The sequence below is a fragment of the Coregonus lavaretus genome, assembly GCF_964263955.1.
Source record: "Coregonus lavaretus genome assembly, contig: HAP1_SCAFFOLD_3071, whole genome shotgun sequence".
Lineage (NCBI taxonomy): Eukaryota > Metazoa > Chordata > Actinopteri > Salmoniformes > Salmonidae > Coregonus > Coregonus lavaretus.
Genome location: NW_028162881.1, coordinates 24786 through 49089, shown reverse-complemented (window position 1 = coordinate 49089; position 24304 = coordinate 24786). Strand labels below are relative to the sequence as shown.

General features: G+C 41.2%; 1 protein-coding gene across 1 annotated transcript in view; it reads left to right on the top strand.

Annotated features, from left to right (window-relative positions):
• top3b (DNA topoisomerase III beta) overlaps positions 1-24304 on the top strand; it is a 52485-nt gene that overhangs the window by 14940 nt on the left and 13241 nt on the right. Inside the window, exons 7-15 of the mRNA XM_084193525.1 lie at positions 859-972; positions 6714-6804; positions 11078-11232; positions 11957-12062; positions 13550-13696; positions 13985-14158; positions 15149-15277; positions 15566-15715; positions 21119-21219. Of these exons, the coding sequence (XP_084049651.1) occupies positions 859-972; positions 6714-6804; positions 11078-11232; positions 11957-12062; positions 13550-13696; positions 13985-14158; positions 15149-15277; positions 15566-15715; positions 21119-21219 (1167 nt within the window). The remainder of the gene's footprint in view (positions 1-858; positions 973-6713; positions 6805-11077; positions 11233-11956; positions 12063-13549; positions 13697-13984; positions 14159-15148; positions 15278-15565; positions 15716-21118; positions 21220-24304) is intronic.

The following is a 24304-nucleotide window of genomic DNA, read 5'->3' as shown; positions in this document are numbered from 1 at the left end:
GACCCGAACCTCGACCCTAGATCCAGTCATTCAAACCAGAGACCTACTGGGTGTTACAGCAGTGGAGGCTGGTGGGTGGAGCTATAGGAGGATGTGCCCATTGTAATGGCTGGAATGGAATAAATTGAAACCACATGTTTGACTCCGTTCCATTTATTCCATTTCAGCCATTACAATGAGCCTGTCCTCCTTTAGCTTCTCCCACCAGCCTCCATTGTCATACAGGCTAAGGTGAGCTCCCCCTAAAAAGCCTGTCAGAGGTTTGATGTGGGAATGGGGTGCTTCTTTGGGTAAACATTTTATATCCTGGGCCTCCCGAGTGGCGCTGTGCCACTAGAGATCCTGGTTAGAGTCCAGGCTCTGTCACAGCCTGCCGTGACTGGGAGACCCATGGGGCGGCGCACAATTGGCCCAGCGTCGTCCAGGGTAGGGGAGGGTTTGGCCGGCAGGGATGTTCTTGTCCCATCGTGCACTAGTGACTCCTGTGGCGGGCCGGGCGCAGTGCACGCTGACACGGTTGCCAGGTGTTTCCTCCGACACATTGGTGCGGCGTCCGGGTTAAGCGGGCAGCTCGGCTGGGTTGTGTTTCGGAGGACGCACGGCTCCCGACCTTCACCTCTCCCGAGTCTGTTCGGGCATTGCAGCGATGGGACAAGACTGTAACTACCACTGAGAGAAAAAGGGGTAAAAAAAAAGATATATATATCTATATATATATATAACAAAAACATTTTATATCCTGAGCCTTCAACTAAAAAATGACAACAACACCCAAAGATGACCTCGGATACTCACAGAACCAAACAGGTGCTCAAAGAGCCATTAATCTAATGTAATAAACTGAATGTTGTTCTGTAGGTTTTCAAAGGGAAAGAGTCTCCTCTGACTCTGGACTGGGACAGGGTGAGGGTCTTCGACAGAGAGGTGGGACAGATGTTTGTCAACATGACTAAAACCTCCAGGGAGGCCAAGGTAAGACCTGTCTGTCTGTCTGCCTGCCAGCCTGTTTCTCTGTCTCTCTCCCCCCCCCCTCTCTCTCCTAGGGCTGTTACGGTGACCGTATTACCGCCACACCGGTAATAATAACCTCATTATGCCAGTCAAATTCCACGTGACCGTTTAGTCACGGTAACTAGGCTTCTCCAAGCTCTGATGCTGCTGATGGTCATTAGTAGCCTACCAACCTTGCTAACTTGCCTGGTACTAAGCACTCTATTGTCCCTCTAATCACTCTGACATCAATGCAAATGTAATCAAAAATCTAATCAAACACTTCATGAGAGCCCATGAGCTCATGTTGCGCAACATTTTTATAGGCTAGGCCTACTATTTATCAACTTTCTTCGCTTTACAACAGGAGTCTACCTGTCTGGCATGAAAATGACGCGTCTTCCATTCGCTATTTAGTTTACACATTTCTTTCCCCACGCCTGAGACAGGAGCATGATAATGGTCCATTCTAAATCAAAACTAATTTCACACATACAGTGGCTTGCGAAAGTATTCACCCCCCTTGGCATTTTTCCTATTTTGTTGCCTTACAACCTGGAATGAAAATGTATTTTCAGGGGGTTTGTATCATTTGATTTACACAACATGCCTACCACTTTGAAGATGCAAAATATATTTTGGGTGAAACAAATAAGAAATAAGACAAAAAAACAGAACTTTAGCGTGCATAACTATTCACCCCCCCAAAGTCAATACTTTGTAGAGCCACCTTTTGCAGCAATTACAGCTGCAAGTCGCTTGAGGTATGTCTCTATAAGCTTGGCGCATCTAGCCACTGGGATTTTTGCCCATTCTTCAAGGCAAAACTGCTCCAGATTCTTCAAGTTGGATGGGTTCTGCTGGTGTTCAGCAATCTTTAAGTCATACCACAGATTCTCAATTGGATTGAGGTCTGGGCTTTGACTAGGCCATTCCAAGACATTTAAATGTTTCCCCTTAAACCACTAGAGTGTTGCTTTAGCAGTATGCTTAGGGTCATTGTCATGCTGGAAGGTGAACCTCCGTCCCAGTCTCAAATCTCTGGAAGACTGAAACAGGTTTCCCTCAAGAATTTCCCTGTATTTAACGCCATCCATCATTCCTTCAATTCTGACCAGTTTCCCAGTCCATGCCGATGGAAAAACATCCCCACAGCATGATGCTGCCACCACCATGCTTCACTGTGGGGATGGTGTTCTCGGGGTGATGAGAGGTGATGGATTTGCGCCAGACATAGCGTTTTCCTTGATGGCCAAAAAGCTCACTTTTAGTCTCATCTGACCAGAGTACCTTCTTCCATATGTTTGGGGAGTCTCCCACATGCCTTTTGGCGAACACCAAACGTGTTTGCTTATTTTTTTCTTTAAGCAATGGCTTTTTCTGGCCACTCTTCAGTAAAGCCCAGCTCTCTCAACAACTCTGTGGAGTGTACGGCTTAAAGTGGTCCTATGGACAGATACTCCAATCTCCGCAGTGGAGCTTTGCAGCTCCTTCAGGGTTATCTTTGGTCTCTTTGTTGCCTCTCTGATTAATTCCCTCCTTGCCTGGTCTGTGAGTTTTGGTGGGCGGCCCTCTCTTGGCAGGTTTGTTGTGGTGCCATATTCTTTCCATTTTTTAATAATGGATTTAATGGTGCTCCGTGGGATGTTCAACGTTTCTGATATTTCTTTATAACCCAACCCTGATCTGTACTTCTCCACAACTTTGTCCCTGACCTGTTTGGAGAGCTCCTTGGTCTTCATGGTGCCGCTTGCTTGGTGGTTCCCCTTGCTTAGTGGTGTTGCAGACTCTAGGGCCTTTCAGAACAGGTGTATATATACTGAGATCATGTGACACTTCGATTGTACACAGGTGAACTTTATTTAACTAATTATTTGACTTCTGACGGTAATTATGTATTATCACTTGTGAATGATGCCCAGTTTGTGCATTAAGGCAAGGAACAGCACATGCCTTTTCTTGCGACTTTTTCAAATCATAGTCGCACACCTCATGTAGCCTTGCCCATAGGCCTATATGTTTTGATAAGGTTTGAATCACAACTAAAGTGGCCAAATAACTCCTTTAAAATGAAGCACATTAATCCGCTTTACAACAGGTGTAGAGCCTAACTGGCATACATAGGCTGCACATGAGTTTCAAGTTTGGGGAAGATAATTTTCACCATAAAAAATGCACCTTTTTAATAAAGCTTTACATGCATAATCGCATTTGCAGTCATACTTTTCGAGAACAGTGTTTTCAAGCTAATTGTAGCTTACTGCCGCTGCACTTATAAATAGGCTATTAGTTTATCAACATATTACGCTAAATGTTCTGAGCTGTTGCATCAGCCTCATTGCTTTTTAAAGGTTTTTTGATTCGAGTGGTTGTATTAATTTGGGATCTGTCGCATCCCACAACCGTCCCAGACTATGTTTGGAATATTTATTTATTGCACAGAAGGAGAAGTTGACCAATAGCATAGGTCACCTTTTGTACTATGGAGGATAGTGGATTGATATAGGCTAGTGCTTTTGCTGTTCATTAGGCCGACTCAGCTTGTTGGCTGATGAAAAGTAGGGTAAAACCTGGACAGTTCTAACGTCTTCAATATGCGCCTCGGAATTCGATAAGAGAGACGCGCGCAGTTGCGTCCAGATGCGTCTGTCTTCATTCACTTGTAGCCTACTTCTTAGCTGAAATGCCTGTGAGATGGACCCGATCACGTGACAGGCATTGGCTACATCTGAGCGAGTCATGTAAGTGAGAGGTGCTTCGGAGCACTGCAGCCGGGAGAAGGGAATTATCATTATTATATTGGGCGGCAGGTAGCTTAGTGGTTAAGAGCGTTGTGCCAGTAACCGAAAGGTCGCTGGTTCTAATCCCCGAGCCGACTAGGTGAAAAATCTGTCGATGGGCCCTTGAACAAGGCACTTAACCCTAATTGCTCATGTAAGTCGCTCTGAATAAGAGCGTCTGCTAAATGACTAAAATAAATTAGAAATAAAAAAATATATATATATTCTGCCCAAGGGCACAACGGCCACTTCGGCCGCAAAAGGCATTAACGTTTTTAGGGGGCATTACGGCCACACAAGGGGAATGCCGCCGGGAAATTCGAGGCCTGGTGAGAATATCATCACGTGCTTGTCAAATTGTGAATGAGAGACTGATGAAGTGTGTGCAGCTTGCAACTTTTTTCAAATCGTCATTAGAGTCCCGTCATTCAGCCTTAGAATTTATCAAAAATCTAATATATAGCCCAATGTTTGTTTCACAACTAAAGTTGCGTAAATAACACTAAATTAAGCATATAGGAGGACCAGTTTCTTTGTTAACCGCTCAACACAGAATAGCCGCATGTGCGCACTTCCTTTTGAAATAGTTTGGAGAAAATATCCTTTCTGTTTTATTAAGCTACAGTTGAAGTCGGAAGTTTACATACACTTAGGTTGGAGTAATTAAAACTCATTTTTCAACCACTCCACAAATTTCTTGTTAACAAACTATAGTTTTGGCAAGTATGTTAGGACATCTACTTTGTGTATGACACAAGTAATTTTTCCATCAATTGTTTACAGACAGATTATTTCACTTATAATTCACTGTATCACAATTCCAGTGGGTCTGAAGTTTACATACACTAAGTTGACTGTGCCTTTTAAAAAGCTTGGAAAATTCCAGAAAATGTCATGGCTTTAGAAGCTTCTGATAGGCTAATTGACATCATTTGAGTCAATTGGAGGTGTACCTGTGGATGTATTTCAAGGCCTACCTTCAAACTCAGTGCCTATTTGCTTGACATCATGGGAAAATCTAAATAAATCACAAGTCTGGTTCATCCTTGGAAGCAAATTCCAAATGCCTGAAGGTACCACGTTCATCTGTACAAACAATAGTATGCAAGTATAAACACCATGGGACCACGCAGCCGTCATACCGCTCAGGAAGGAGACGCGTTCTGTCTCCTAGAGATGAACGTACTTTGGTGTGAGAAGTGCAAATCAATCCCAGAACATCAGCAAAGGACCTTGTGAAGATGCTGGAGGAAACAGGTACAAAAGTATCTATATCCACAGTAAAACGAGTCCTATATCAACATAACCTGAAAGGCCGCTCAGCAAGGAAGAAGCCACTGCTCCAAAACCGCCATAAAAAAGCCAGACTACGGTTTGCAACTGCACATGGGGACAAAGATCGTACTTTTTGGAGAAATGTCCTCTGGTCTGATGAAACAAAAATATAACTGTTTGGCCATAATGACCAACGTTATGTTTGGAGGGAAAAGGGGAAGGCTTGCAAGCCCAAGAACATTATCCCAACCGTGAAGCACGGGGGTGGCAGCATCATGCTGTGGGGGTGATTTGCTGCAGGAGGGACTGGTGCACTTCACAAAATAGATGGTGTCATGAGGAAGGAAAATTATGTGGATATATTGAAGCAACATCTCAAGACATCAGTCAGGAAGTTAAAGCTTGGTCGCAAATGGGTCTTCCAAATGGACAATGACCCCAAGCATTCTTCCAAAGTTGTGGCAAAATGGCTTAAGGACAACAAAGTCAAGGTATTGGAGTGGCCATCACAAAGCCCTGACCTCAATCCTATAGAACATTTGTGGGCAGAACTGAAAAAGCGTGTGCGAGCAAGGAGGCCTACAAACCTGACTCAGTTACACCAGCGCTGTCAGGAGGAATGGGCCAGAATTCACCCAACTTATTGTGGGAAGCTTGTGGAAGGTTACCTGAGACGTTTGACCCAAGTTAAACAATTTAAAGGCAAGGCTACCAAATACTAATTGAGTGTATGTAAACTTGAGACCCACTGGGAATGTGATGAAAGAAATAAAAGCTTAAATAAATCATTCTCTCTACTATTATTCTGACATTTCACATTCTTAAAATAAAGTGGTGATCCGAATTTACCTAAGACAGGGAATCTTTACTAGGATTAAATGTCAGGAATTGTGAAAAACTGAGTTTAAATGTATTTGGCTAAGGTGTATGTAAACTTCCGACTTCAACTGTATGTTCAATTGTATTCTTCATACTATAAAATAATAAAGAATAATGCCAGGGAATTCTAAGCAAATCTTGTCTGCTAAATAATAAATATAATAATAATAATATAATAATAATTGTCTGCTAAATGAACTAGTGTAGCCCACAGCCATATGGCATAGCCAGATCAGGACCTAACATAAGGACAACTCAGAATATGCTATTCTGTTATTCTGAAATAGACTACATTTTCTTCATATCATGTTTCTTTAGACCTGTCTAAAATAAATAATGGATTTATTGTGATGGTGTAGGCTAGACTTTTTTAAATGTAGATGTTCTAAAGGTCTGTATCAGTGGCTTGTAGGCTATGCGTGCATTACCGTGAGACCGGCAGTTATTTTCTTGACAATCACCGGCTGACAAAATGTAATGACCGTCACATCCCTACTCTCTCCCTCCTCCTTACGTCTCTCTGATGTAACACAGATACTGAGGAAAGACCTTGAGGTTAAACTCCTTTTTTGAAAGGTTGACCAACTTAAGAAACCACTTCAACCACATGCAATGGATGTGTTTACACAGGCAGCCCATTTCTGATATTTGGTCCAATTTTGGGCAAAATATCTGATCTGATTGGTCAAAATACCAATAATTGGTCAAAAGATTAGAATTGGGCTGCCTGTCTAAACACAGCCAAAATAGTGCCTTTATGAAAAGTGTAGTTCTCTTCCCGTCCTTAAGGTGGAGTCGGTGAGTAAGAAGGAGAAGGCCAAGCAGAGACCTCTGGCCTTGAACACCGTGGAGATGCTCCGAGTGGCCAGCTCCTCTCTAGGTGAGACCACCAATCACAGCACAGTCATTAGCATCCATTCAGCCATTCAACCAGTAGTCAAACTATTCAGTCATTCAGGTCCCGTGTAGCTAAGTTGGTAGAGCATGGCGCTTGCAACGGCAGGGTTGTGGGTTCGATTCCCACGAGGGGCCAGTATGAAAAAAATGTATGCACTCACTAACTGTAAGTCGCTCTGGATAAGAGAGTCTGCTAAATGACTAAAATGTAAAAAATGTCAACCAGTAGTCAAACTATACAGCCATTAGTCAACCATTCAGCCAGTCAGCCAGTAGTCAAGCCATTCAGCCAGTAGTCAAGCCATTCAACCATTCAGCCAGTCAGCCAGTAGTCAAGCCATTCAGCCAGTCAGCCAGTAGTCAAGCAATTCAGCCAGTACTCAAGCCATTCAACCATTCAGCCATTTAGCCAGTAGTCAAGCCATTCAACCAGTAGTCAAGCCATTCAACCAGTAGTCAAGCCATTCAACCAGTAGTCAAGCCATTCAACCAGTAGTCAAGCCATTTAGCCATTCAACCAGTAGTCAAGCCATTCAGCCATTCAACCAGTAGTCAAGCCATTCAGCCAGTAGTCAAGCCATTCAACCAGTAGTCAAGCCATTTAGCCATTCAACCAGTAGTCAAGCCATTCAGCCAATAGTCAAGCCATTCAGCCAGTAGTCAAGCCAGTCAGCCATTCAACCAGTAGTAAAGCTATTTAGCCAGTAGTCAAGCCATTCAGCCAGTAGTCAAGCCATTCAACCAGTAGTCAAGCCATTTAGCCATTCAACCAGTAGTCAAGCCATTCAGCCATTCAACCAGTAGTCAGCCATTCAGCCATTTAGCAAGTGGTCAAGCCATTCAGCCAGTAGTCAAGCCATTTAGCCATTCAACCAGTAGTCAAGCCATTTAGCCATTCAACCATTAGTCAAGCCATTCAGCCATTCAACCAGTAGTCAAGCCATTCAGCCATTTAGCCAGTAGTCAAGCCGTTCAGCCAGTAGTCAAGCCGTTCAACCAGTAGTCAAGCCGTTCAGCCAGTAGTCAAGCCGTTCAGCCAGTAGTCAAGCCGTTCAGCCATTCAACCAGTAGTCAAGCTATTTAGCCAGAAGTCAAGCCATTCAGCCAGTAGTCAAGCCATTCAGCCAGTAGTCAAGCCATTCAGCCATGCAACCAGTAGTCAAGACATTCAGCCAGTAGTCAAGCCATTCAACCAGTTGTCAAGCCATTCAACCAGTTGTCAAGCCATTCAGCCAGTAGTCAAGCCATTCAGCCAGTAGTCAAGCCATTCAGCCAGTAGTCAAGCCATTCAGCCAGTAGTCAAGCCATTCAGCCAGTAGTCAAGCCATTCAGCCAGTAGTCAAGCCATTCAGCCAGTAGTCAAGCCATTCAGCAATTCAACCAGTAGTAAAGCTATTTAGCCAGTAGTCAAGCCATTCAGCCAGTAGTCAAGCCATTCAGCCATTTAGCCAGTAGTCAAGCCATTCAACCAGTAGTCAAGCCATTCAACCAGTAGTCAAGCCATTCAACCAGTAGTCAAGCCATTTAGCCATTCAATCAGTAGTCAAGCCATTTAGCCATTCAATCAGTAGTCAAGCCATTTAGCCATTCAATCAGTAGTCAAGCCATTTAGCCATTCAACCAGTAGTCAAGCCATTCAGCCATTCAACCAGTAGTCAAGCCATTCAGCCAGTAGTCAAGCCATTCAACCAGTTGTCAAGCCATTCAGCCATTCAGCCTGTAGTCAAGCCATTCGGCCAGTAGTCAAGCCATTCAGCCAGTAGTCAAGCCATTCAGCCAGTAGTCAAGCCATTCAGCCAGTTGTCAAGCCATTTAGCCATTCAACCAGTAGTCAAGCTATTTAGCCAGAAGTCAAGCCATTCAGCCAGTAGTCAAGCCATTCAGCCATTCAACCAGTAGTCAAGCCATTCAGCCATTCATGTATACAGTACATACAGTGAGCACCATAATTCATTGGACAGTGACCATTGTTTTGTTATTTTGATTCTGTACTCTAGCACTTTGAGTTTGAAAGGATACAATGGAAGTGAGGGTGAAGTGCAGACTGTCAGCTTTAATTTGAGGGTATTTTCATACATATCGGATGAACCGTTTAGAAATTATAGAAGCTTTTGTACATGGTCCCCCCTATTTTCAGGCATAAAAAAACGTTGGACAGTTTAACATAATGTAGAATAAAGTTATCATTGTTAATATTTGGTCGCATATCCTTTGCATGCAATGACTGCTTGAAGTCTGCGATGCATCAACATCACCAGACGCTGGGTATCTTCCCTGGTGATGCTCTGCCAGGCCTGTACTGCAGCCATCTTCAGTTCCTGCTTGTTTCGGGGACTTATTGCCTTCAGTCTCCTCTTCAGCATGTAGAATGTATGTTCAATTGGATTCAGATCCGGTGATTGACTCGGCCAGTCAAGGATTTTCCACTTTTTGGCCATCAAAAACCCCTTCTTTGCTCTAGCAGTATGTTTAGGGTCATTGTCTTGTTGCATGATGAAGTGCCGTCCGATGAGTTTGGAGGCATTTGGTTTTATCTGAGCGGATAAAATATTTCTGTAGACTTCAGAATTCTTTGTTCTACTTCTGTCTGCAGTCACATCATCGATGAAGACAAGTGAGCCTGTTCCACTGGCAGCCATACAGGCCCAAGCCATAACACCCCCTCCACCATGTTTCAGGGATGAGGTGGTATGCTTTGTATCATGGGCATTTCTGTTTTTTCTCCACAATTTCCTCTTTCCATCACTCTGGTACATGTTCATCTTTGTCTCATCTGTCCACAATACTTTTTTCCAGAACTCTTGGGGCTCTTTTAGGGGCTTTTTAGCAAACTGTAATCTGGCCTTTCTGTTCTTCAGGCTTATCAGTGGTTTGCATCTTGTAGTGTTACCCTCTGTAGTCCTGCTGGTGTAGTCTTCTACGTATGGTAGACTTTGACACATCTACACCTGCATCCAGGAGAGTGTTTTTGATCTGTTGGGCTGTTGTCAGGGGGGGTTTCTTCACCATAGAGAGTATTCTCCGGTCCCCACTACAGTGGTCTTCCTCGGTCTACCGGGTCTTTTGGACATAATTGAGTTCACCTGTAGTTTTTTTCTTGTTAATGATGAACCAAACTGTTGACGTGGGCATGGCCAGGGTTTTGGCAATGTTCCTGATTGATTGATTTTCATTTCTGAGCCTTATGACGGCCAGCTTCATTTGCATCGACACTGCTGTCTTCCTCATGTTGTCACACCCCAACAACAACCTCCAAAGGCAATAGCAAAGTCTAGAATCAATACTATTCATCAACAGCTCTCCTGCATTCACCAACGACACAAATGAATACACCTGCCTAACGACACACATCTGTGAAGCCAATTTAACAAATACTTGTAGTACCTTAAAATGGGGGGACCATGTACAAAAGCTTCTATAATTTCTAAACGGTTCATCCGATATGTATGAAAATACGCTCATATTAAAGCTGACAGTCTGCACTTCACCCTCACTGTCATTGTATCCTTTCAAACTCAAAGTGCTAGAGTACAAAATCAAAATAACAAAAAAATGGTCACTGTCCAATGAATTATGGTGCTCACTGTATGTGTATATATAGCTGTATGCTCAGTACTGGGTCTGTGGTCAGTACTGGGTCTATGGTCAGTACTGGGTCTATGGTCAGTACTGGGTCTATGGTCAGTACTGGGTCTGTGGTCAGTACTGGGTCTGTGGTCAGTACTGGGTCTGTGGTCAGTACTGGGTCTATGGTCAGTACTGGGTCTATGGTCAGTACTGGGTCTATGGTCAGTACTGGGTCTATGGTCAGTACTGGGTCTGTGGTCAGTACTGGGTCTGTGGTCAGTACTGGGTCTATGGTCAGTACTGGGTCTATGGTCAGTACTGGGTCTATGGTCAGTACTGGGTCTATGGTCAGTACTGGGTCTATGGTCAGTACTGGGTCTGTGGTCAGTACTGGGTCTGTGGTCAGTACTGGGTCTATGGTCAGTACTGGGTCTGTGGTCAGTACTGGGTCTATGGTCAGTACTGGGTCTGTGGTCAGTACTGGGTCTATGGTCAGTACTGGGTCTATGGTCAGTACTGGGTCTATGGTCAGTACTGTATTTTATTTATTTGACCATTTCAAAACACAAAGAAGTGGATACACTGCATTCACAATCATCAAGGAGGGCACAAAAGTATTACAACTTATTTGCGTTGTGTTCCTCTGAAGAGTGTCTGAACCGAAGGCGCTGTGTTCTCTTCCATTTTAGGTATGGGTCCGCAGCACACCATGCAGATAGCAGAGCGTCTGTACACCCAGGGCTATATCAGCTACCCCCGTACTGAGACCAACCACTACCACGAGAACTTTGACCTGAAGGGGACACTCAGACAGCAGGCTAACAACCCCTTCTGGGCTCAGGAGGTGAGAGCAGAGAGAGAGAGACTGAGGCTCCATTCTCCACCCTTTTCCAGAAGTGTGCACTTGCAAACTCAACGTCATAGATTCAAAAGCATAAGATTGATGTAAGCATTGGCTGGAGAAAGTGTGTAAATGTTAACTTTGGGAGAAGAGCGGAGAATCAGGAAGCAGCCTGAGGAGGACTCGCACCGATACAAAGACGTGCACTCATCGACATGCACCAAACACACCGATGAAACATGCACACTCTATCAAAAAGTCACATGATCAAATAGACAAGGACGCACACTGATTTAATGATCAACGTGTGATGAATTCAGGTTATGTATGCATACTGTCCTGAATTACGTAATTTGGAAGTTACCTCGTAATGAATGCAAAATGTAACGAAAGCGTCTAACAAAACGGGCACACGTGGACTGATTGATTGTCCAGAATGTGATACATGCAGATTATTCATGCGGACTCTCCCTGATGACGCCATTTTAACGTTATTAGTACATTTTATTAGTACATACACACACACACTTGCTCCAACACGTGATTAATTCTGATCATGTGCGAATTGGATACATCCTCCTGGGTGACATCGTTTGGAGTTACCTCGAAATGAAACACAAAACAAAAATTGTGGAAAAACAAAAATACAGTGAAACTGATCCCAGATCAGCACCCCTACGTTGAGACTGTATGAAAACCAGCCTTGATGTGGTTTGTCCCCCTCTAGGTGAAGGCTCTGCTGTCAGAGGGACTGAACCGTCCCAGGAAAGGAGCTGATGCTGGAGACCACCCTCCCATCACCCCCATGAGGGCTGCCTCCGAAGGAGAGCTAGGTGGGTAGTGGCACCTTGAAACTAGCCTGGTAACATCCGCGTGTGTTTCCTCACTATTGCCGACTCCAGCACAAACAGATCAGGGGACCAGGCTACCTTGTAACGTGTCATGTTTCACCTGCTATATCTACATGTCTTCCTGTTGACTTCTCCTCCTCCTGTCCTTCCAGTCCTTATGTTAGCTTCCCCCATCACTTTCCAGTCTCCATGTTCATTAGGGCACGTCCTAGCAAAAACCTAAATGAGCGTTTCTTATTGGACAATTGGTTCAGGTAGTCCCTCCCTGTTTCAGTCGGTTTCTTTCCATTTGGAGCCTAATGAACACGACCCAGGCATCTCATTGTGCTACTTTGCTGCCTTAAAATTAAATGTAAAAAAAATAAAAAATGATTAGATTTTTTCCCTTACCAATCAATGTACACAACCTACCGCACATTTCCAAAGTTAGCGTTTTTTTTTTTTTTATCCCCTCCAAAAATTAAAGAAAAATGAAGATGTTTTAATTGTGTATGTCTTCCCCTCCAGAGTTAATACTTGTTGGAAACACCCCAGACTAATACTTGTTGGAAACACCCCAGACTAATACTTGTTGGAAACACCCCAGAGTTAATACTTGGTGGAAACACCCCAGAGTTAATACTTGTTGGAAACACCCCAGAGTTAATACTTGGTGGAATCACCCCAGAGTTAATACTTGGTGGAAACACCCCAGAGTTAATACTTGGTGGAAACACCCCAGAGTTAATACTTGGTGGAAACACCCCAGAGTTAATACTTGGTGGAATCACCCCAGAGTTAATACTTGGTGGAATCACCCCAGAGTTAATACTTGGTGGAATCACCCCAGAGTTAATACTTGTTGGAAACACCCCAGAGTTAATACTTGTTGGAAACACCCCAGAGTTAATACTTGGTGGAAACACCCCAGAGTTAATACTTGGTGGAAACACCCCAGAGTTAATACTTGGTGGAAACACCCCAGAGTTAATACTTGGTGGAAACACCTTTTGCGGCCATTACAGCTGTGATAAAAAAAATAAAAAAATAAGATTCTACAAACTTTGCACAACTTTTAGGGCAACATGTTTCCATCATTTTTTGTCAAAATTGGTCAAACTCAGTAAATATGGTTGGGGATTATTAATGGACAGAAATATTCAAACCTTGTCTCTGATTTCAAGCAAATTTAAGTCGGGACTGATACTGGACAATTCAGGAACACTCAAAACCTATTGGAAAGCCATTCTGGTGTTTCTGTAGCATAAACAAATGGTGTTCCGCTTAAAAATAAAACTATCCCAATGGTTTTCACAAGATTGAGGTGGGTTTTCCTCTAACTGTAACGTAAAATGAAAATGAGTGTTTCATGTTGGAAAATGAGTGTTTCATATTGGAAAATGAGTGTTTCAGGTAGAGCCTTCCTGTTTCAGTCTGTTTTCTTCTGTTTGGTACCTAATGAACACACCCCCTGCCCGTCTCCCCAACAGGAAGTGACGGGTGGCGTTTGTACGAGTACATCGTGCGTCACTTCATCGCCACGGTGAGTCAGGACTGTAAGTACCTGCAGACAACCATCTCCTTCATCATCGCCTCAGAGGGTTTCTCCTGCAGCGGAAAGACACTCATATCACCTGGTAAGGTCCTGTTGTTGTTGTTGTTTACTGTTGTTGTTGTTGTCCTCTTGCCATCTGGTCTTGTTTCCTAATATTGTTATGCTGAGAAATATTTTGTGATACACATGACTAATAAAGATCAATCAACCAACCAATTAGTGTTGCTGTTTTCATGAATAAGCCATTATAAATCCTTCTAAATGCTTTATAAATGGTGCTAAATGTTAAGCTATAGCCTAAATGCTAATGAATTGTAAGATTTCTAATGCTAATAGATGCTTCTAAATGTTTGTTGTAACTGGTACTCAGGCTTCACGGAGGTGATGCCGTGGCTGGGTATCCCTCTAGAGGAGGCTATGCCAGTGTGTGAGAGGGGAGACGTCTTCACAGTAGAGGAGGTTAAACTAGTGGAGAGACAGACCAGCCCTCCAGACTACCTCACTGAGGCCGACCTCATCACACTGATGGAGAAACACGGCATAGGTGTGTGTGCAGGGGTGGAGGCTGTGTGTGCAGGGGTGGAGGCTGTGTGTGCAGGGGTGGAGGCTGTGTGTGTGTGTGCAGGGGTGGAGGCTGTGTGTGCAGGGGTGGAGGCTGTGTGTGCAGGGGTGGAGGCTGTGTGTGCAGGGGTGGAGGCTGTGTGTGCAGGGGTGGAGGCTGTGTGTGCAGGGGTGGAGGCTGTGTGTGTGTGTGTGTGTGTGTGTGCAGGGTGTGTGTGTGTGTGTGTGTGTGCAGGGGTGGAGGCTGTGTGTGTGCAGGGTGTGTGTGCAGGGGTGGAGGCTGTGTGTGCAGGGTGTGTGTGCAGGGTGTGTGTGTGTGTGTGTGTGTGTGCAGGGTGTGTGTGTGTGTGTGTGTGCAGGGGTGGAGGCTGTGTGTGCAGGGGTGGAGGCTGTGTGTGCAGGGGTGGAGGCTGTGTGTGTGTGTGTGTGTGTGCAGGGTGTGTGTGTGTGTGTGTGTGCAGGGTGTGTGTGTGTGTGTGTGTGTGTGTGTGTGCAGGGGTGGAGGCTGTGTGTGTGCAGGGTGTGTGTGTGTGTGCAGGGTGTGTGTGTGTGCAGGGGTGGAGGCTGTGTGTGTGCAGGGTGTGTGTGTGTGTGCAGGGTGTGTGTGTGTGCAGGGGTGGAGGCTGTGTGTGTGCAGGGTGTGTGTGTGTGTGTGTGCAGGGTGTGTGTGTGTGCAGGGGTGGAGGCTGTGTGTGTGCAGGGTGTGTGTGTGTGTGTGTGCAGAGTGTGTGTGCAGGGGTGGAGTGTGTGTGTGTGCAGGGTGTGTGTGCAGAGTGTGTGTGTGTGCAGAGTGTGTGTGTGTGTGTGTGTGCAGAGTGTGTGTGTGTGTGCAGAGTGTGTGTGTGTGTGCAGTGTGTGTGCAGTGTGTGTGTGTGTGTGTGCGTATGAAAGTTGTTGATTCATGTTATGCCACCGCGGGTGTCTGTCTAGGGATACGTTAATGGTGGAATACTGTGTGTAACCGTCCTTGCAGGTACTGACGCCAGCATCCCGGTCCATATCAACAACATCTCTCAGAGGAATTATGTGACGGTGGAGAACGGACGCAAGCTCAAACCCACCAACCTGGGCATCGTCCTGGTGCACGGATATTACAAGACAGGTGTGTGTGTGTGTGTGTGTGTGTGTGTGTGTGTGAGCATCATTCTGGTGCACGGATTCTACAAGACAGGTCAGTAACTTTAACACTCAACACACTTGCAGATGGACCCTACATTTTCCATTAGCACAAGTTAGAATTGACATGTTTTCATATGTATCCATATGTACTTGCATGCATTAATGTGTGTGTGTTTACAATGTGTGTGTGTGTGTGTGTGTGTGTGTGTGTGTGTGTGTGTGTGTGTGTGTGTGTGTGTTTGTATTCAAACCCCCCGCGATGTTTGTGTAGATGCTGAGCTGGTGCTGCCTACCATCCGTGGCGCTGTAGAGAAACAGCTGAACCTGATTGCCCAGGGCAAGGTGAACTACCAACAGGTTCTGCAACACACCCTGGACATCTTCAAGAGGAAGTTCCACTACTTCTTTGACACCATTGCTAGTGAGTACAACACACTCACACAAACACTCACACTCACACACACACACACACACACACACACACACACACACACACACACCCTGGACATCTTCAAGAGGAAGTTCCACCATGAAACATAAGTAGCAGGAGCGCATCAGGGACTCCAAAACAACCACAGGTTCTCGGAGGAGAAAAGTGATTGGAAAGCGAAGGAAAACATTATAACCACTAATTCTGTACTGTAATATAGTAAATACTGTACTGTAATATAGTAAATACTCTACTGTAATATAGTAAATACTGTACTGTAATATAGTAAATACTCTACTGTAATATAGTAAATACTGTACTGTAATATAGTAAATACTCTACTGTAATATAGTAAATACTCTACTGTAATATAGTAAATACTCTACTGTAATATAGTAAATACTGTACTGTAATATAGTAAATACTCTACTGTAATATAGTAAATACTCTACTGTAATATAGTAAATACTCTACTGTAATATAATAAATACTGTACTGTAATATAGTAAATACTGTACTGTAATATAGTAAATACTGTACTGTAATATAGTAAATACTCTACTGTAATATAGTAAATACTCTACTGTAATATAGTAAATACTCTACTGTAATATAGTAAATACTCTACTGTAATATAGTAAATACTCTACTGTAATATAGTGAGTACTGTAATATAGTAAATACTCTACTGTAATATAGTAAATACTCTACTGTAATATAGTAAATACTGTACTGTAATATAGTAAATACTGTACTGTAATATAGTAAATACTCTACTGTAATATAGTGAGTACTGTAATATAGTGAGTACTGTAATATAGTAAATACTCTACTGTAATATAGTAAATACTGTACTGTAATATAGTAAATACTCTACTGTAATATAGTAAATACTCTACTGTAATATAGTAAATACTCTACTGTAATATAGTGAGTACTGTAATATAGTAAATACTCTACTGTAATATAGTAAATACTCTACTGTAATATAGTAAATACTGTACTGTAATATAGTAAATACTGTACTGTAATATAGTAAATACTCTACTGTAATATAGTGAGTACTGTAATATAGTGAGTACTGTAATATAGTGAGTACTGTAATATAGTAAATACTGTACTGTAATATAGTAAATACTGTACTGTAATATAGTAAATACTGTACTGTAATATAGTAAATACTCTACTGTAATATAGTAAATACTCTACTGTAATATAGTGAGTACTGTAATATAGTGAGTACTGTAATATAGTAAATACTCTACTGTAATATAGTAAATACTCTACTGTAATATAGTAAATACTCTACTGTAATATAGTGAGTACTCTACTGTAATATAGTAAATACTCTACTGTAATATAGGGAGTACTGTAATATAGTGAGTACTGTAATATAGTAAATACTCTACTGTAATATAGTAAATACTGTACTGTAATATAGTAAATACTCTACTGTAATATAGTAAATACTGTACTGTAATATAGTAAATACTCTACTGTAATATAGTAAATACTGTACTGTAATATAGTAAATACTCTACTGTAATATAGTAAATACTGTACTGTAATATAGTAAATACTCTACTGTAATATAGTAAATACTGTACTGTAATATAGTAAATACTCTACTGTAATATAGTAAATACTCTACTGTAATATAATAAATACTGTACTGTAATATAGTAAATACTGTACTGTAATATAGTAAATACTCTACTGTAATATAGTAAATACTCTACTGTAATATAGTAAATACTCTACTGTAATATAGTAAATACTCTACTGTAATATAGTAAATACTCTACTGTAATATAGTGAGTACTGTAATATAGTGAGTACTGTAATATAGTAAATACTCTACTGTAATATAGTAAATACTCTACTGTAATATAGTAAATACTCTACTGTAATATAGTAAATACTGTACTGTAATATAGTAAATACTCTACTGTAATATAGTGAGTACTGTAATATAGTGAGTACTGTAATATAGTGAGTACTGTAATATAGTAAATACTGTACTGTAATATAGTAAATACTGTACTGTAATATAGTAAATACTCTACTGTAATATAGTAAATACTCTACTGTAATATAGTAAATACTCTACTGTAATATAGTAAATACTCTACTGTAATAGTGAGTACTGTAATATAGTGAGTACTGTAATATAGTAAATACTCTACTGTAATATAGTAAATACTCTACTGTAATATAGTGAGTACTCTACTGTAATATAGTAAATACTCTACTGTAATATAGTGAGTACTGTAATATAGTGAGTACTGTAATATAGTAAATACTCTACTGTAATATAGTAAATACTGTACTGTAATATAGTAAATACTCTACTGTAATATAGTAAATACTGTACTGTAATATAGTAAATACTCTACTGTAATATAGTAAATACTGTACTGTAATATAGTAAATACTCTACTGTAATATAGTAAATACTCTACTGTAATATAGTAAATACTCTACTGTAATATAGTAAATACTGTACTGTAATATAGTAAATACTCTACTGTAATATAGTAAATACTCTACTGTAATATAGTAAATACTCTACTGTAATATAATAAATACTCTACTGTAATATAGTAAATACTGTACTGTAATATAGTAAATACTCTACTGTAATATAGTAAATACTCTACTGTAATATAGTAAATACTCTACTGTAATATAGTAAATACTGTACTGTAATATAGTAAATACTCTACTGTAATATAGTAAATACTCTACTGTAATATAGTAAATACTCTACTGTAATATAGTGAGTACTGTAATATAGTGAGTACTGTAATATAGTAAATACTCTACTGTAATATAGTAAATACTCTACTGTAATATAGTAAATACTCTACTGTAATATAGTAAATACTGTACTGTAATATAGTAAATACTCTACTGTAATATAGTGAGTACTGTAATATAGTGAGTACTGTAATATAGTGAGTACTGTAATATAGTGAGTACTGTAATATAGTGAGTACTGTAATATAGTAAATACTGTACTGTAATATAGTAAATACTGTACTGTAATATAGTAAATACTCTACTGTAATATAGTAAATACTCTACTGTAATATAGTAAATACTCTACTGTAATATAGTGAGTACTGTAATATAGTGAGTACTGTAATATAGTAAATACTCTACTGTAATATAGTAAATACTCTACTGTAATATAGTAAATACTCTACTGTAATATAGTGAGTACTCTACTGTAATATAGTAAATACTCTACTGTAATATAGTGAGTACTGTAATATAGTGAGTACTGTAATATAGTAAATACTCTACTGTAATATAGTAAATACTCTACTGTAATATAGTAAATACTCTACTGTAATATAGTAAATACTCTACTGTAATATAGTGAGTACTGTAATATAGTAAATACTCTACTGTAATATAGTAAATACTATACTGTAATATAGTAAATACTCTACTGTAATATAGTAAATACTGTACTGTAATATAGTAAATACTCTACTGTAATAGAGTAAATACTCTACTGTAATATAGTGAGTACTGTAATATAGTAAATACTCTACTGTAATAGAGTAAATACTCTACTGTAATAGAGTAAATACTCTACTGTAATATAGTACATACTCTACTGTAATATAGTGAGTACTGTAATATAGTAAATACTCTACTGTAATATAGTAAATACTCTACTTTATTATAGTGAGTACTGTAATATAGTGAGTACTGTAATATAGTAAATACTCTACTGTAATATAGTAAATACTCTACTGTAATATAGTAAATACTCTACTGTAATATAGTACATACTCTACTGTAATATAGTACATACTCTACTGTAATATAGTAAATACTCTACTGTAATATAGTAAATACTCTACTGTAATATAGTGAGTACTGTAGGTGCTGTGGAATAAGTGGTCCAGGTCCAGGCACTCTTTGAAAGTTAAAAAGCCTTTAATGTCTGGGCGAAGACATCATTAAAATACACCAACGCCTATTGGCTTTCGCCTTCATCAGGTTCTACTTCTTTGACTTAATCACCAATGAGTAACACACACCCTGGACATCTACAACAGGAAGCTCCACTACTTCTTCAACAGGAAGTTCCACTATTTCTTCAACAGGAAGTTCCACTATTTCTTCAACAGGAAGTTCCACTATTTCTTCAACAGGAAGTTCCACTACTTCTTCAACAGGAAGTTCCACTACTTCTTCAACAGGAAGTTCCACTATTTCTTCAACAGGAAGTTCCACTATTTCTTCAACAGGAAGTTCCACTACTTCTTCAACAGGAAGTTCCACTACTTCTTCAAGATGCTCTTTGAAACAGATCTAGGATCAGTTTACCATTCCCAAATATTGACCTTAATAGGGGGATACTGACCGTAGCAGGGGGGGGAGGGGATACTGACCGTAGCAGGAGAAGGGAGGGGATACTGACCGTAGCAGGAGAAGGGAGGGGATACTGACCGTAGCAGGAGAAGGGAGGGGATACTGACCGTAGCAGGAGAAGGGAGGGGATACTGACCGTAGCAGGGGAAGGGAGGGGATACTGACCGTAGCAGGGGGGGGAGGGGATACTGACCGTAGCAGGAGAAGGGAGGGGATACTGACCGTAGCAGGGGGGGGAGGGGATACTGACCGTAGCAGGGGGGGGAGGGGATACTGACCGTAGCAGGAGAAGGGAGGGGATACTGACCGTAGCAGGGGGGGGAGGGGATACTGACCGTAGCAGGAGAAGGGAGGGGATACTGACCGTAGCAGGAGAAGGGAGGGGATACTGACCGTAGCAGGGGGGGAGGGGATACTGACCGTAGCAGGGGGGGGAGGGGATACTGACCGTAGCAGGAGAAGGGAGGGGATACTGACCGTAGCAGGAGAAGGGAGGGGATACTGACCATAGCAGGGGAAGGGAGGGGATACTGACCGTAGCAGGAGAAGGGAGGGGAGACAAATAAAGGAATTAATGTATTATAAAAAATAAAAGGTTTGGCGTCACAAATATCTCCTAAACTACCCATGTCTCTGTGTCCTGTAGGTATGGATGAGCTGGAGGTCATAAACTAACCATGTATCTGTGTCCTGTAGGTATGGACGAGCTGGAGGTCATAAACTAACCATGTATCTGTGTCCTGTAGGTATGGACGAGCTGGAGGTTATAAACTAACCATGTCTCTGTGTCCTGTAGGTATGGACGAGCTGGAGGTCATAAACTAACCATGTCTCTGTGTCCTGTAGGTATGGACGAGCTGGAGGAGGTCATAAACTAACCATGTCTCTGTGTCCTGTAGGTATGGACGAGCTAATGGAGGTCATAAACTAACCATGTCTCTGTGTCCTGTAGGTATGGACGAGCTGGAGGTCATAAACTAACCATGTCTCTGTGTCCTGTAGGTATGGACGAGCTCATGGAGGTGACGTTCTCTCCCATCGCTGCCACCGGCAAGCCCCTGTCCCGCTGCGGCAAGTGCCATCGCTTCATGAAGTATATTCAGGTCAGTGTTACAAAACAACAACAAAGGTCACTGGGTCAACTTCTCCCCTGTTTAGAAGTAGTGTACAAACATTCAGTAACTTGTGCCGGGTTCAACAAGTAAAGTCATGAAAGAAAGATGGATATGCAATATTGTTGAATGCTCCCCCAGTTTCATTGTGAAACACAGTGGTTCACTACCCTTTTTTTAAATCCGTGGCACACCTTGATGGGATAAAGATTTCTGCGCCACACCTACATTTCCCTATACATCTGATCCATACTGCTAATCATCATCTGATCCATGCTGCTAATCATCATCTGATCCATGCTGCTAATCATCATCTGATCCATGCTGCTAATTATCATCTGATCCATGCTGCTAATCATCATCTGATCCATACTGCTAATCATCATCTGATCCATACTGCTAATCATCATCTGATCCATGCTGCTAATCATCATCTGATCCATGCTGCTAATCATCATCTGATCCATGCTGCTAATCATCATCTGATCCATGCTGCTAATCATCATCTGATCCATGCTGCTAATCATCATCTGATCCATACTGCTAATCATCATCTAATCATCTGATCCATACTGCTAATCATCATCTGATCCATACTGCTAATCATCATCTGATCCATACTGCTAATCATCATCTGATCCATACTGCTAATCATCATCTGATCTACAGTATACTGCTAATCATCATCTGATCTACAGTATACTGCTAATCATCATCTGATCCGTACTGCTAATCATCATCTGATCTACAGTATACTGCTAATCATCATCTGATCCATACTGCTAATCATCATCTGATCCATACTGCTAATCATCATCTGATCCGTACTGCTAATCATCATCTGATCTACAGTATACTGCTAATCATCATCTGATCCATACTGCTAATCATCATCTGATCTACAGTATACTGCTAATCATCATCTGATCCATACTGCTAATCATCATCTGATCCATACTGCTAATCATCATCTGATCCATACTGCTAATCATCATCTGATCCATACTGCTAATCATCATCTGATCCATACTGCTAATCATCATCTGATCTACAGTATACTGCTAATCATCATCTGATCTACAGTATACTGCTAATCATCATCTGATCCATACTGCTAATCATCATCTGATCTACAGTATACTGTATAATCATCATCTGATCCATACTGCTAATCATCATCTGATCCATACTGCTAATCATCATCTGATCTACAGTATACTGTATAATCATCATCTGATCCATACTGCTAATCATCATCTGATCCATACTGCTAATCATCATCTGATCCATACTGCTAATCATCATCTGATCTACAGTATACTGCTAATCATCATCTGATCTACAGTATACTGCTAATCATCATCTGATCCGTACTGCTAATCATCATCTGATCTACAGTATACTGCTAATCATCATCTGATCCATACTGCTAATCATCATCTGATCCATACTGCTAATCATCATCTGATCCGTACTGCTAATCATCATCTGATCTACAGTATACTGCTAATCATCATCTGATCCATACTGCTAATCATCATCTGATCTACAGTATACTGCTAATCATCATCTGATCCATACTGCTAATCATCATCTGATCCATACTGCTAATCATCATCTGATCCATACTGCTAATCATCATCTGATCCATACTGCTAATCATCATCTGATCCATACTGCTAATCATCATCTGATCTACAGTATACTGCTAATCATCATCTGATCTACAGTATACTGCTAATCATCATCTGATCCATACTGCTAATCATCATCTGATCTACAGTATACTGTATAATCATCATCTGATCCATACTGCTAATCATCATCTGATCCATACTGCTAATCATCATCTGATCTACAGTATACTGTATAATCATCATCTGATCTATACTGCTAATCATCATCTGATCTATACTGCTAATCATCATCTGATCCATACTGCTAATCATACTGCTAATACATCATAATAATACCTAGAATTTAAAGGACGCTGTAAAGAAAATTTCCTTGATAAACATTTTTTAGCGGTTAAATGGGTTATTTTAAGGTTTACTTGAACTATTTTCATAGTTCCTTACTCATGATGATTAATTTGTGTGTACCTCTTTAAGAGCATCCCGCAAATCCGTGCTAGAAAGAAGTGTAGCTCTGGTAAAATAGGTATTTTGTTTTGAACGGTTTGAGCTGCTACAGACTAGCGGTTTTCTGCATTGTAACGGCGCAACCACGGACACACTTCCCCTGACTTTAACATAAACGTCCTGCCACCAAAGTAGGTCTCTCTCTCATCAGTCAGAGAGTCAGCCAGCCAGTCAGAGAGCCAGCCGGCCAGTCAAGAGAGCCAGCCGGCCAGCCAGTCAAGAGAGCCAGCCAGTCAGCCAGTCAGAGAGCCAGCCAGTCAAGAGAGCCAGCCGGCCAGTCAAGAGAGCCAGCCGGCCAGTCAGAGAGCCAGCCAGCCAGCCAGTCGAGAGCCAGCCAGTCAGAGAGACAACCAGCCAGTCAAAGAGCCAGTCTAGTGGTTACAGGTGTCTCATTAATCCTAGGCTCAAGGCTGGGTCAGGGATGGTAAAACCGAATATATTTTTTACTATCCCAAGATAGTTCATCTCTGTCGTTTACAGTGGAGCAAATTTAAGATTTTAGTTTTGGGAACAGAAACATTTATTGAGATCCAATCACATTTTATTTGTCACATACACATGTTTAGCAGATGTTATTGCAGGTGTAGCGAAATGCTTGTGCTTCTAGCACCGACAGTGCAGTAATATCTAACAAGTAATATCCAACAATTTCACAACATATACCAAATACACACAAATCTAAGTAAGGAATGAATTAAGAATATGTACAGTACCAGTCAAAAGTTTGGACACACCTACTCATTCAAGGGTTTTTCTTTATTTTTAAAATTTTTTACATTGTAGAATAATAGTGAAGACATCAAAACTATGAAATAACACATATGGAATCATGTAGTAACCAAAAAAGTGTTAAACAAATAAAATATATTTTATATTTGAGATTCTTCAAATAGCCACCCTTTGCCTTGATGACAGCTTTGCACACTCTTGGCATT